The sequence below is a fragment of the Trichosurus vulpecula genome, chromosome 6 (assembly GCF_011100635.1).
Source record: "Trichosurus vulpecula isolate mTriVul1 chromosome 6, mTriVul1.pri, whole genome shotgun sequence".
NCBI lineage: Eukaryota > Metazoa > Chordata > Mammalia > Diprotodontia > Phalangeridae > Trichosurus > Trichosurus vulpecula.
Window position 1 is genome coordinate 268,479,569 of NC_050578.1, and position 13,073 is coordinate 268,492,641.

At 46.8% G+C, this 13,073-nt stretch overlaps 1 protein-coding gene across 1 annotated transcript; it reads left to right on the plus strand.

Moving 5' to 3' along the window:
• The first annotated feature begins 3,207 nt into the window (after positions 1–3,207).
• Positions 3,208–5,893, plus strand: APLNR (apelin receptor). The gene has a single exon (XM_036764425.1). The coding sequence runs from the start codon at positions 3,571–3,573 to the stop codon at positions 4,723–4,725; it is 1,155 nt and encodes a 384-aa protein (XP_036620320.1). The 5' UTR covers positions 3,208–3,570; the 3' UTR covers positions 4,726–5,893.
• Positions 5,894–13,073: the final 7,180 nt, after the last annotated feature.

The window sequence follows — 13,073 nt, forward strand, 5'->3', positions numbered from 1 at the left end:
TAAATGTTGGTTGTATTTGTGGTGGGGATATTATTTGTTTGGCTGGACAGACTAGGCAGTTCCCAAGTGATGAGACTCCTGCCAATGCAGATACCCGCTTGGAAGCTTAGAAAGTTTCCTTAGGATCCCTAAGCTGGTATGTGTCAGAAGTTGGGAGATGTGATCCCAGGTCATCCTGACTTTCCTTCTCTAGTATACAATATTATGCCTTAGCATACTGCTGAGAGATAAGTAACACAAGAATTTTTATTGTCTTTTTCCAGGTGAGGAAACCAAGTCCTGAAGGTATAAAGGGGTACAGCTAGTAGGTGGTGCTAGGGCCTAGATGCAAATCGGGACTCCTGCCTTGGAACATGGTGCACTTTCTATTCTCTCCTCTGCCTATCACTGACTTTGAGTCAGAAGGCAACTTAGAGGACATGAAGCCTAATTAGCCCCCTCATTTATCTTTGCATTTTTCAGTCCTTTCAGTCATGTCTGACTCTGGGTGATCCCATTTGGAGTTTTCTTGGCAAAGATACTAGAGTGGTTTGTCTTTTCCTTCTCCAGCTCATAGGACAGTTGAGGAAGCTGAGGCAAACAGGGTGAAGTGACTTGACCAGGGTCACATGGCTAGGAAGTGTCTGAGGCCAAATTTGAACTCAGGTCTTCCTGACTCCAGGCCCAGCGCTCTATCCACTGCACCACCTACCTGTCCTTAGGCGTCCCCAGTCCACGGAAGGCACATTCTCCTTATCTCTGAGGCCTCTTATGATCTTTGGCTCTCTTTCAAGTTCAGCCCAAGGTCTGCCTCCTACAGGAGACTTACTCTGACTCCTCCCTTCCCCCTCTTCCCGTCCCCATTATCTTGTATGACTTTGAATGTCCCTTGTCTATATTGCGTATTTATTTCTACATGCCTGTCCTTTCTCCAGATAGAATAGAAAATCCTGGAACTCAGAGATGACCTTATTTTTGTCTTTGTCACTCCCTAGGACAGTGCCTTAATAGAAAAGTCTGTTGATTGATTTTCAGATGGGGAAACTGAGTCACAGAGCAAGGAAGTGATTTCCTCAAGGTTGCATACCTCACGAGAAGTAGAACACAGGTCCCCCGACACCAAATCTAGGATTTGCACGCATATCCACACCCTTTCTCAATCTGGATACCTTATGAGTCGTCCCTGGCTGGGTCAGGGCAACTGACCATGGCCTCAGACACAAGGAAGGGGAATCAGCTCCATGTTCAGGGCCACGCTGTGGGACCATTCAGGAGATGGATCTGATCTGGGGCTGATGTGGACAGACAATACTAGATGGGTGTCTTCTCTGTGCTACCACAGATTTGCTGTATCATTTTGGGTAAGTCCTTTCCTCTCTCTGGACCTCAGTTTACCCCCTCTGTAAGACAAGATTGAGGGCAGCTAGGTGGCACAGTGATAGAGCGCTGGGCCTGGAGTCAGGAAGACTCATCTTCCTGAGTTCAAATCTAGCCTCAGACACTCCCTAGCAGTGGGACCCTGGGCAAGTCACTTAACCCTGTTTGACTCAGTTTCCTCATCCATCAAATGAACTGGAGAAGGAAATGGCAAATTGCTTCAGGATCTTTGCCAAGAAAACCCCAGATGGGGTCCCAGAGAGTTGGACACAACTAACTCGCACAGCTAGTAAGAGTCTGAGGCTGGATTTGAGCACAGGAAGATGAGCGACTCCGGGCCTGGTTCTCTAGGCATGATGGCGCCACCTAGATGCCCCAAGTTCTATAGCCAGCAGAAATTTATTTGTTTGTTTGTTTGTTTATATATATATACATATATATAAATTTATATAATATATTCATATGTGTTTAATATATATTTAATAATATTATATAATTAATAATACATAATATATTATATATTTATATTATATACAAATATACATAATTAATATATATATATATATATATATATATAATTTAATGGGAAGCATGTTGAATTTGAAGGCAAACTGTGTCTAAATCCTAGCCCTGCTTGTTCCTCTCTGTGTGACCTTATGCAAGTCACTTAAGCCGTGTGCCTTAGTTTCCTCACTTGTAAATGGACTAGATAACTTCCGAGGGCCCTCCCAGCTCTAACGTTCTGTGTCCTAAAGGCTCTTCTAGCTCTCCTCTATGCTTTAAAGTCCCCACTACACAGGCCATTCTTAGTTCTAAGGTCTCTCCAAACTCTAACATTCTATGTTCTAAGGTCCTTCCTATCTTTAGCGTTCTATGTCCTAAGTGTTCTCCAATTCTGACATCCTATTTCCCAAGTCTGCTTGGTGGTGAAGTGGATATGGATGTGGAGTCAGTAAGATCAGAGTTCAAATCCAGCCTCGGAGACTTACTAAGTGTGACCCTGGGAAAGTCACTTACCCACTCAGTTCCCTCCATTATAAGATGGGGATGAGTACCTACCTCCCATGGTTGTTGTGAGGAGATACTGTGTAAAGTGCTTTGCTTGATACACAGTAGGTGCTTAATAAATGCCTGTTGCCTTCCTTTCTAAATTCTCTCCCACATTTGACATTCTTTATTTGAAAGTCTCTAATGGTGCTAACATTATGGCTAATATTATGGCTTTGCTGTGTTTTGCAGGTACAGGAAACTCACTGAGTTTCCTCTACAGGAAAGTCTGTCTCTGGTACAAACCATAGTTGGAGGAATGGGGTCAGATTCTGAAGATGAGGTGTGAGTGGAGAGGGTAGGGCTAAAGGTAATGCAAGATACCTGGAGAAGAGGCTGCCTAGGGGTGGGGGTGGGGGCAGTTGAAGGGGTGAGCCAGGAGGGCAGATAGGGTTGCCAGAAACCTCAGAGGACCCTGTGAAATCTCACACCCACTCCTCCCCCTGGACCTTTTCCTCCCTTCTGGCTCTGGCTGGAGTTAATCTGCATAATTTACTGAATTTAGAGTGATGTTGGTAGTGGTGGATCATGGGTTGGGAGAAAAAGAGGCGAGTGTCAGGAATAGGAAAAGGTGTGAAGGGGTGTCTGAAACTGGGGATCAGAACGTTAAGAAGAGAGGATGGCTGGGGGAGATAAGGGGTAGTGGAGAGGAGTCTGTCCGAAAGTAGAAGATAACACTTCTGCCCAGCACAGCAGGGGTTACCCAGTGACAGGGAGGGGAAAAGGGAGGGGGTTCTAACTTAAAGATCTTAAGGCTGACTTGTGAGGGGCTGATCTGGAGGTGGGAGGAGGGAGCAGCTGTCCAAGGAGGAGACAGAGACAGGAGGCAGTGAGGAAATTCTGGCCACATCTGTCTGAGCCTTGGCTAGACAGGAGGCAAGAGGGCGGTAGAAGCAGGGGAATCTCTACTCTGGCTAAGTTTGCTCAGATCCAGGGGCGCTCTGGAGACGCAGAACTTGGCATTTCGGCCCCTTGCACTGGGAGGGACAGATGCTGAGGGGCTCCAGCCACTGAACGCCAATTTGAGTCTATTCTCTCCAACTGAGCCTCTGAGACCTCAGTCCAAGCTGAAGGACCCAGAGTGCTGAGTGGGTGACTCACCCACAGGCTGGAGTTGCCCTCCTGTCTTCTTCCCTTCAGCTCCTTTTGCCTCGTGCGGATCTCAGCATGGAAGAAGGATCCGACTTTGACACCTACTATGCAGGAGAGAACCAGACCCTGGAGTGTGAGTATGCAGACTGGAAGTCCTCGGGGTCTCTCATTCCTGCCATCTACATCCTGGTCTTCCTCTTGGGCACCACTGGCAATGGCTTGGTGCTATGGACCATCTTTCGGGGCAGCCGGGAGAAACGCCGCTCAGCTGACACCTTTATTGCCAGCTTGGCTGTGGCTGACCTGACTTTCGTGGTCACACTGCCTCTCTGGGCCACCTATGCTTACTTAGATTATACCTGGCCCTTTGGTGCCTTCGCCTGCAAGGTCAGCAGCTACTTAATCTTTGTCAACATGTATGCCAGTGTTTTCTGCCTCACCGGCCTCAGCTTTGACCGCTACCTGGCCATCGTCCGGCCTCTGGCCAACGCCAGGCTGAGGCTGCGGGTCAGCGGTGTGGTGGCCACAGTGGCCCTGTGGATCTTGGCTGCTCTCCTTGCCATGCCTGCCATGGTCTTCCGCTCTGTCGGAGAGCTGGAGAACAACACCAAGTTGGTGTGTTACATGGACTACTCCCTCGTGGCTGCTTCAGGGTCCGAGTTGGCCTGGGAGGTGGGGCTTGGTGTCTCTTCTACTGCCATGGGGTTTGTGATCCCCTTCACCGTCATGCTGACCTGCTACTTCTTCATTGCTCGCACCATCGCTGGCCACTTTCGGAAGGAGCGTGTTGAGGGCCTGCGCAAACGCCGGCGCCTGCTCAGCATCATCGTGGTGCTTGTGGTCACCTTTGCTCTGTGCTGGCTGCCCTATCACCTGGTGAAGACCCTCTACATGCTGGGCAGCCTTTTGCACTGGTCCTGTGACTTTGATCTCTTCCTCATGAACGTCTATCCTTACTGCACCTGCATTAGCTATGTCAACAGCTGCCTCAACCCTTTCCTCTACGCCTTCTTTGACCCCCGCTTTCGAGAGGCCTGCACCTCCATGATGTGCTGTGGCCAGAGTGGGTGCTGGGGAGCTGCCCCGGTGGGTGGGGAGAAGTCGGCTAGCTACTCCTCAGGGCACAGCCAGGGCCCTAGCCAGAACACGGGAAAGGGTGGGGAGCAGCCCCAGGAGAAATCCATCCCTTATAGTCAGGAGACCCTTGTGTCCGACCAAATCCTTGGATGAAAGGCTGAGCTAGCCCCTACCCCTAAACCCAGCTCCCTGATCACTGGGGAGAGTGACCAACTCCCCCTTCTTACTGACTTTCCTCTTGGCAACCTCCTTCCCCCAGTTCTTTTTCTCCTCTTTTTCCTACATTTCTCTCTATTTTCCTTTCCTTTTTCTTCCTGGCCTCTGTCTCTCTCTTTCTCTCCCTTTCCTCCTTTTTTTTGCGCTCTTATTCCCCCAGGTGTTGCCACAAATCATAAGAGGAATATGGGAGATTTGAACTTGGGGCTTGTGACTCCCAAACTAGGGCTGCTTGCTTTTCTCCTGCTTGCTGCCCCCGCAGTTTCTACTCTCTGCTTTTCCTGGCCTTTCACGTTTTCCTTCCTAAGTCTTTCAAGGGAACTGGGAATGGAGGAGCACAAGGGAACTGTGAAGATTCGCCCCCTCCCGCCCCAGGAGGCCACAGAGGTCTTTGTCCTATTGTTCCTTTAGGGAGAATTTGGAGAAAAAGGGGCAGGGCCTGAGGAGAGAGAAAGCCTGCCATGCAGAGGAGGGGAGACAGAGTGGGATCTGGGTTCCTGGATCTTGGATAGTGATCTCCATGGCTAACTGGCCCCCTCACTTGGGCAGCAGGCAGGGTCTCCTACCCTGCAGCTCAACACTGACCTTCCCTGGCAATGGACTTAGTAACTCCTTGGAAATGTATTTCTTATTTGATATTGGTCTGTCCCTCTTAATACTGGGGAAAGAAAGGGAAAGGAGGAGAATTCCACTGCCTGGGACTGGGGAAACAGGACGGGGTGTTGGTGGTAAAATTGATAATGTCACATTTGAATTATAGGCGGGGGCTGAAGGGAACAGAAGAATGATTGGGCATGGTGCCGGCTGTGAGATGATGGGAGACAAAAGAATTTGGGGTTCCAGTTTGAGAGCTGCTTTTATTTCTGTCTCTAAATTCTTCCCTCTACAGACCTCCCTCCTTGACTGTTTCTATGGACATTTTGTAAATCCTGTAAGCGCGCGCACATGTGTGTGCGTGTGCGTGCGTGTGTGTGTGCGTGTGTATGTGTGTGTGAGTGACTTGATCATTGTCACCACTGACTGCCCTCCTCCATGCTCCCTGCTGGCTTCCTTGAAACTAAGGATGTGGCATGCTAGGGGAGATCTCACTTGCCCCTCTCTGGCATTGGTGGCTCTGGCGGCTGGTCCGTCACTTCAGAGAGAGTAGTGTTAAATGAGAGTTCCCCTTAGACTTCTAGGATCCTTCCAGTCGCTTATCCTCTGGAAACCGTCCTGGTGACAGGGGGTGTCTGCAGACCTGTCCCTGTGTGGAGCTGGCGCAATTTTCCTCTAGACAGCTTTGTTCCCTTCCTTTGGCTAAACTAGGGATGTGCACTCCAGGCAGGGACAATGCTTCCCCAGGCTCATCCCACTCTTTCCCGAGAGTGGGAGGGAGCCTCCCTCTTGCCACTTGTTCCCAGGGGGAGCAGCTGACTTTAGAGGCCATGCTTGGAAGTGTGAGAGAAACTGAGTCGTTTGGTCTCATGAGAGGATGTTGGAATGGTCTTCTGTCTCCAGGGTGTTAATGGAGTAGGATGTGGACCTATGACAGAGCAGGATGGTACTGTTCATGTCCCTTGTGAACCCTAGAGAAAGCAATACATATTAACACCTTTCTAGGGTGGGGAACAATTGGGGGTGCTGGCCCCAGAGAACTCTGGGAATCAAAACCCAGGTATAAGAACTCCCTCTTGGGCAAAGATACAAAAGTGAGAAAAGCCCAGCTCAGTCTCCACGACCATGTTGGCTGCCTCTGGGAGGTGGTAAAGGCCAAGGAACTGAGGGTGGGAGAGAAGGGAAAAGGGCTCCTTGGAAGCAGGGAGTAGGCTCGGACTCAACTGCCTCGTTCTGCTCCAGACTCTGCCTTTGGTTTGCTTTCTGCAGGCACCTGTGCTCAGCCTGCTGATGCCCCCAAACCAACCACTCCCAGAGCCAGGGCTTGGCTCTCCTGGCCTGGGAAAGGAAGGCGGTATCACCTGAAAGCCCTGCTTCTTGGACTGAAGTGATGCCCAGGATTCACCTGAAGACACTGGGGAAGCTTCTCTGGACTGAACTCTCATACCTGTTAGCAGTCACAAGTGTCAACTCCTGAGGGGAGGAGCTCCTGGAGCTTCCCTTCTCCCCATTAGGAATAGTTGTCAGTTCCTATTCAGTTTTGTCATTGTGATTAATAAAGTCCATCTGTTTTGAGTATGTGTCTGGTGGCCAAAGCATTCCATCTTGGCAGGGTGTTGGGATACAGGAAGAGAAAGCACAAGAGCCAGACCCAGGGTGCAAAGTGTGGTGGATGAGGGAAGAGGGAAAGAGAAGAAGGAGAGGGAAAGAAGCAGAGAGGCAAGAGGCACAGTGAGAGGGAGAGGGAGAGGGAGCACAGTGAGGGGGAGAAGAAGAGGAAGAGGGAGCACAGGGAGAGGGAGCACAGTAAAGGGGAGAGGAAGAGGGAGAGGGAGCACAGTGAGGGGGAGAGGGAACAGGAGAAAAGGAGACAAGGAGAGGGAAGAAAGGCGAGGGGGAGAAAGGGGAGATATAGAAATCAGGGGAAGAAAACAGGGATGGGAAGGAGGGAAAGAAGCAGAGCAAGGGGAGAGAGGGGGGATGGGGAAGGAGAGTAAGGGGGAGAGATGGAAAGAAGAAAGGTGAGACAGATAAGGAAACAGGCTAAGAGGAAGAAAGGGATAAGAAAAGAGAGAAGGGAACAAGGGAGATATGGGGAGAGAGAAAGATAGAGGAAGAAAGAAAAAAGGGGAGAAGAAGGGGAAGGGAGAATGAGAGACGGAAGGAGGGAAAGCTATTGGAAGCATGGGAGAGGAAAAGGAGAAGGAAGAGGGAGAAAAAAGAAGGGGAAGCGAGCAAGAGGGAGAGGGAAAGAAGAAGAAATAGAGGGAGGGATGGAAAGAGAACCTGAGGAAGAGGATAGGAAGCAGAGAGGAAAAGAGGAAAGGAGACAGATGAGGGAGGGAAAAAGGGAGGAGGAATAAGAAAAAAGGTGAAAGGAAGAAAAAGGGAAAAGGAGAAAGGAATGAGGAAGGAAAGATAGAAAAAAGGAGAGGAGAAAATGAAAAGAGAGGAGAAGCAAGAGAAAGTGAGTAGAGGGAGATGGAGAGAGAAAAAGAGAGGAAGAGACAGAGGAGAGTGAAAGACAAAAGGGAGGATGCTGGTGAGAGGGATATTAAGTAAGCAGGAAGACAATGAAGGGAAACAAGTGGGAAATGGAGGAATGAAGAACAAGAAGGATGAAGGGAAAGCAAAGAAAAGAGGAGAGTTCAGGGACTGATAAGAAAGAATATAGGGAAGGAAGGAGGGGGAGAAGAGCTAGAGTTGGAGTCAAAGAAGAGGCAAAGCCAACTTCTATGACAGAAGTCTACTGGGCACCATGGGCTGGGGTTTGGGAAAGGCACTGGGCAGTGGTTCGGGGGGAGGTGGTGGGGGAAAAGTGGAGAACCACAAAACAGATTCACACAAATCTTAAGAGAATAGGGGACAGTGCTGGAGAAAACAACAGCTGTATCTGGTTAACCCTATTTCCTTTTATGATAAAGAGGGGAAGGCCAGGATGGAATCCCAGATTTCCTGCCGACCTGCCCGGATACAATTCCTCTCACCCTGCACGGGCACTGGAGGGCTATTTGGATCTTTAGATCTTGCCGTACAACGGTCAGGAATAGACAGAGAATTTCAAGGTATCTGGGGAATAGAGTCATAGTGGACAGGGAGAGATCATGAGCAGCTAGGTTGAGGGCTGAGAAATAAAGAGGAAGGAGGCAGGAGACAAATGGTGGAAAGCATCTAAGAGCACCTGGGATAGCTGAAACAACCCAGAAAGGGAAGGGAAAAAAAGAAGTAAAATAAGAGGGGGGAGGGGAAAGAGGAAGGGGGAAGGGAAAGAGGAAGGGGAGGGAGAAAGGAAGGTTTATACTGGGTGGAGGGGTTCTAAGTATTAAGACTGGAAAGGTAGGTATTGGCCAGGTCCTTAAGGGCATTAAATGCTAAAGAGAAGATTTCAGATTTGATCCTGGAGATAATAGGGAGCCCCTAGAGATTATTGAGTGGGAGGGTGATGCCTTCCGACCTGTCCTTTAGAGAGATCACTTTGGCAGCTGAGTGGAGGATGGACTAGAGTGGGGAGCATGCACTCTCTGCACAGATGCCTTTAAAAACACCAACAAACAATAGCAAATGTGTTCAGTGAGACAAGAAAACTTGATCAGGACATTAAATTGGCACTCCATCAGAAAAGTGAAGAATTCATCCCCTTACACTCTGCCTCTGACGCTTTCTACCTGTGTTGCCTTGGTAAAGTTACCTCACCTGTCTGAACCTCAGTTTTCTCATCTGTAAAGTGTGTGTGTGTGTGTGTGTGTGTGTGTGTGTGTGTAGCAGGAATGGGGAACCTTCAGCCTGAGACCACATGTGTCCCTCTGGGTCCTCAGGTTCTGCCCTTTGACTGAATCCAAACTCCACAGAACAAATCCTTTATAAAGGATTGTTTTCCTCTTCTGTACAATGAGGATCACAATACCACCTACCTCACAGAGTCATTATGAAGATAAATCTAGCCTCAGACACTTACTAGCTGTGTGACCTTGGGCATGTCACTTATCCTCCATTTGCCTTAGTTTCCTCGTCTGTAAAATGTGGATCACAATGGTACTTCTCCCTGTCAGGAATGGCATTTGGCATCACTAATCCTCTGGAACAGGGATCGGTCAGAGTTCTCAAGTCTTTCAGAGCTGCTCATTTTTATGATCTTATTGTAGATAATGGTTCTCCTGGTTCTGTTCCCTTGATTCTGTATTGCTTCATACCAATCTCCTCCAAGTTTCTCTGAAACTCTCCCTTTTATCATTTCTTAAAGCACAGTGGTATTCCATTACATTCACATACTGTATTTTGTTCAGCCATCTCCCAATTGATGACATTCCCTTAGTTTCCAATTCTTTGTCACTACTATAAATATTTTTGTACATGAGGCCTTTTCCTTTTTCTTTGAAATCTTTAGGGAATAGCCCTAGAAGTGGTGTTACTGGGTCAAAGGGTATTCAGTTTAATAATTTTTTTGGGCATAGTGCCAAAGGGTTTTCCAGATCAGCAAGACCAGTTCATAGCTCCACTGACAGTACTTTAATGCTCCTGTTTTCTCATTACCCATCCAGAATTTTTCATTTTCCTTTTTTTCAACTTTGTTAGTGTGAGGGGTGTGAGGTCAAAACTCAGAGTTGTTTTAATTTGCACTTCTCTAATTATTAGTTGGAGCAGTTTTTTCCTATATGGCTATTCATGGCTTGGATTTCTTTCTTTGAAAACTGCCTGTTCGTATCTTTTGACCTTTTATTAATTGGGGCATGGCTCTTATTCTTATAAATTTGAATCAATTCCTCATGTATCTCTGGCTCATCAGAGAAACTTGCTGTGAGGGTTTGGGCTTTTAAAAAAATTCATTTAAGTATTTCCCTTCTAATCTTAGCTATATCAGCTTTGCTTTGCATGCACTTTAAAATTTGTAACCAAAATTCTCTATTTTAGCTTCTGTAAGCTTCTCTCCCTTGTTTGGTCATGAACTCTTCCCCTGTTCATATATAGAAGGCAATTTACTTTTTGCTCTTCAAAGTTCTTTAAGATGTTAGCCTTTTACATCTAAGTCAAGTATTCATTTACAGCTTATCTTGGTAGTATAGTGTGAGGTGCTGGTTTAACCCAAATTCTGCCAGACCACTTTCTAGTTTTTCCTGAAGCTTATTTTGTCAAATAGTGAGTCCTTAAGCCAGTAATTAGGGTCTTTAGTATTATCAAACACAAGGCTAGTAGGTTTGTTTGCTCCTGTATGATTGTGGACCAAATCTGCTTCACTGATTGGTTTATTTTTAAACCAGTACCAATCATTTTTGATGATTACTGCTTTGTAGTACAGATTGAGATCTGGTACTTCTAGGTAGATATTTTGAATTTACTTATCAGCTTACATGTTGCACATCCCCAAAACAACATAACTAAAGGCTATTTCATTTTTGCCTTTATATCCTCGGTCTTCAGCGCAGCTCCCAGATCATAAAAGGCATCTAATAGATGCTTGTTGAATCGAAATTGACCAATAAGCATTTATTAGGTACCTAGTATGTGTCAGGCACCATGCTTTGTGCTGGGCATAAAAAAAGATGAATGACAGTCCCTACCCTCAAGGGGCTCACAGTCTAAACGGGGACACAACATGCAAACAAGTATGCACAAATTAGCTATTATACTGAATAAATAGAAATTGCTCACAGAGGGAAATCATGAGAAGTAAAAGGGCTTGGGGAAGACTTCCTGTTGAAGGTGGGGTTTTGGCTTGAAGGGAGTCAGAGAAGCCAGGAGGTAGAGATGTGAAGAGCAAGAGCATTCTAGGTTAGAGGGAAAGCCCAGTGATGGAATGTCTTGGTCAAGGAACAACAAGAAAGTCAGTGTCCTGCGTGGAAGTGTGTGTGTGTGTGTGTGTGTGTGTCTTGGTTATGAAGGACTTTGAGCACCAAACAGATTTTTTATTTAATCTTGGAGGTGCCAGGGAGCTAGTGGAGTTTATTGAGCAGAGGGGTGACATAGTCAAACTTGCGCTCTAGGAACATCACTTAGTGGTTGAATGGAGGATGGATTGGAAAGGGGAGAGACTTGAGGCACCTGTAGCAATTGTCCAGGTGTAAGGTCATGAGGGTCTATGCTAGAGTGGTGGTGGTATCAGAGGAGAGGAATATTCTTTGAGTGCTGTGTACGAGGCATTGTAGGAGAGACAAAGTGATGTGAGTCAATCCCTGGAGTCCTGAAACTCCCAATGGTTGTAGTTGATTATGAGGGCTGAAAATACTGTTATGACTCTGAGTCTTCCTGCATATGGTTTTGTCTTTCCACTCATTGCAACTCTTCCACACTTGAGTTTGACAGTTATTGTTCTTTTAATATTTTTTAATATTTTTTGTTAGCATCACCTTTATTTCCAAATACATCCTTCTCCTTCTCCTCCCCAGAGAAATATATCTTGTAATAAATATAGTAAATTTTTTTTTTTTTTTTTGCTTTTTGGCAGGGCAATCGGGGTTAAGTGACTTGCCCAAGGTCACACAGCTAGTACATGTGTCAAGTGTCTGAGGCCGGATTTGAACTCAGGTCCTCCTGACTCCAGGGCCGGTGCTCTACTCACTGCGCCATCTAGCTGCCCCTTGTAATAAAGATAGAAAGAAAGAAAAGAAAAAAAGAAAAAAAAAGAAAGAAGAAGAAATGCTGCTCAGCAAAACTAATCAATATCTGCTAAGTCTAAAAGTGCATGTATATCCTAAACTCCCCACTTCTGCAAAGGAGAGATGTATATTTTTCTTCTTTTCTTTGGGGTCTACCTTGATCATTATAATTACCTAGAATTTTTCCTTCCTTACTTCCTCCCTCTCTTCCTTCCTTCCTCCCTCCCTCCCTCCCTTCCTTCCTTCCTTCCTTCCTTCCCTTCTTCTGCAATTCAGAACTACTTAGGAGCAGAATTCCATGTCAATGTATCATCTTGTTGGGAGCAGCTAGGCGGTGCAGCGGATAGAACTGGACTTGGAGTCAGAAAGATCTGAATTCAAGTCTTGCCTCAGACATTTATTACCTTTGTGACCCTGGGCAAGTCACTTAACTGTTCTCAGCCTCAGTTTCTTCATCTGAGGCATGGGGATAATAAGAACACCTACCTCCCAGGTTATTGTGAAGATCAAATGAGATAACGCCCAAAGTACTTTGCAAACCTTAAAGTGATCTGTAAATGCTAGCTATACTTAAAGGTCTTTGGTGCTGCTTGGTGCAGTTTTATGGTCTAGCCTGAGACGTTTCCAGGAATCATAGTGGGATTTAGAATTGGAAAGAACCGAAGGTCTAACTCTCATTTTACAGCTGAGATTCAGAAAGGGAAAGTACTTTGGCCAAGGTCACACATCTAGGAAGTTGTTGTTCAGTCGCTTCGGTCATGTCTGGGTTAAAGAAGTTTGTCATTTCCTTCTCCGGCTCATTGGGCAAATGAGGAAACTGAGGCAAGCGGGGTGAAGTGACTTGCCCAGGGTAACACAGCTAGTTAAGTGTCTGAAGCCAAATTTGAACTCAGGGAAATGAGTCTTCCTGACTTTAGGCCCGGGGCTCGGTGCACTATGGCACCCCTTAGCTGCCCTGGGCTAGGGAGTAATAAAGCCAGGATTCAGAATCGACTCCTCTTCTTCCTGTTGCCAACTAGCCAATTAATCGCAGGCACTGATCCAACTGGAATCCCATCTTTGAACATTTGTTTTCTCTGTTGTAAGTGATTCCATGGCAGC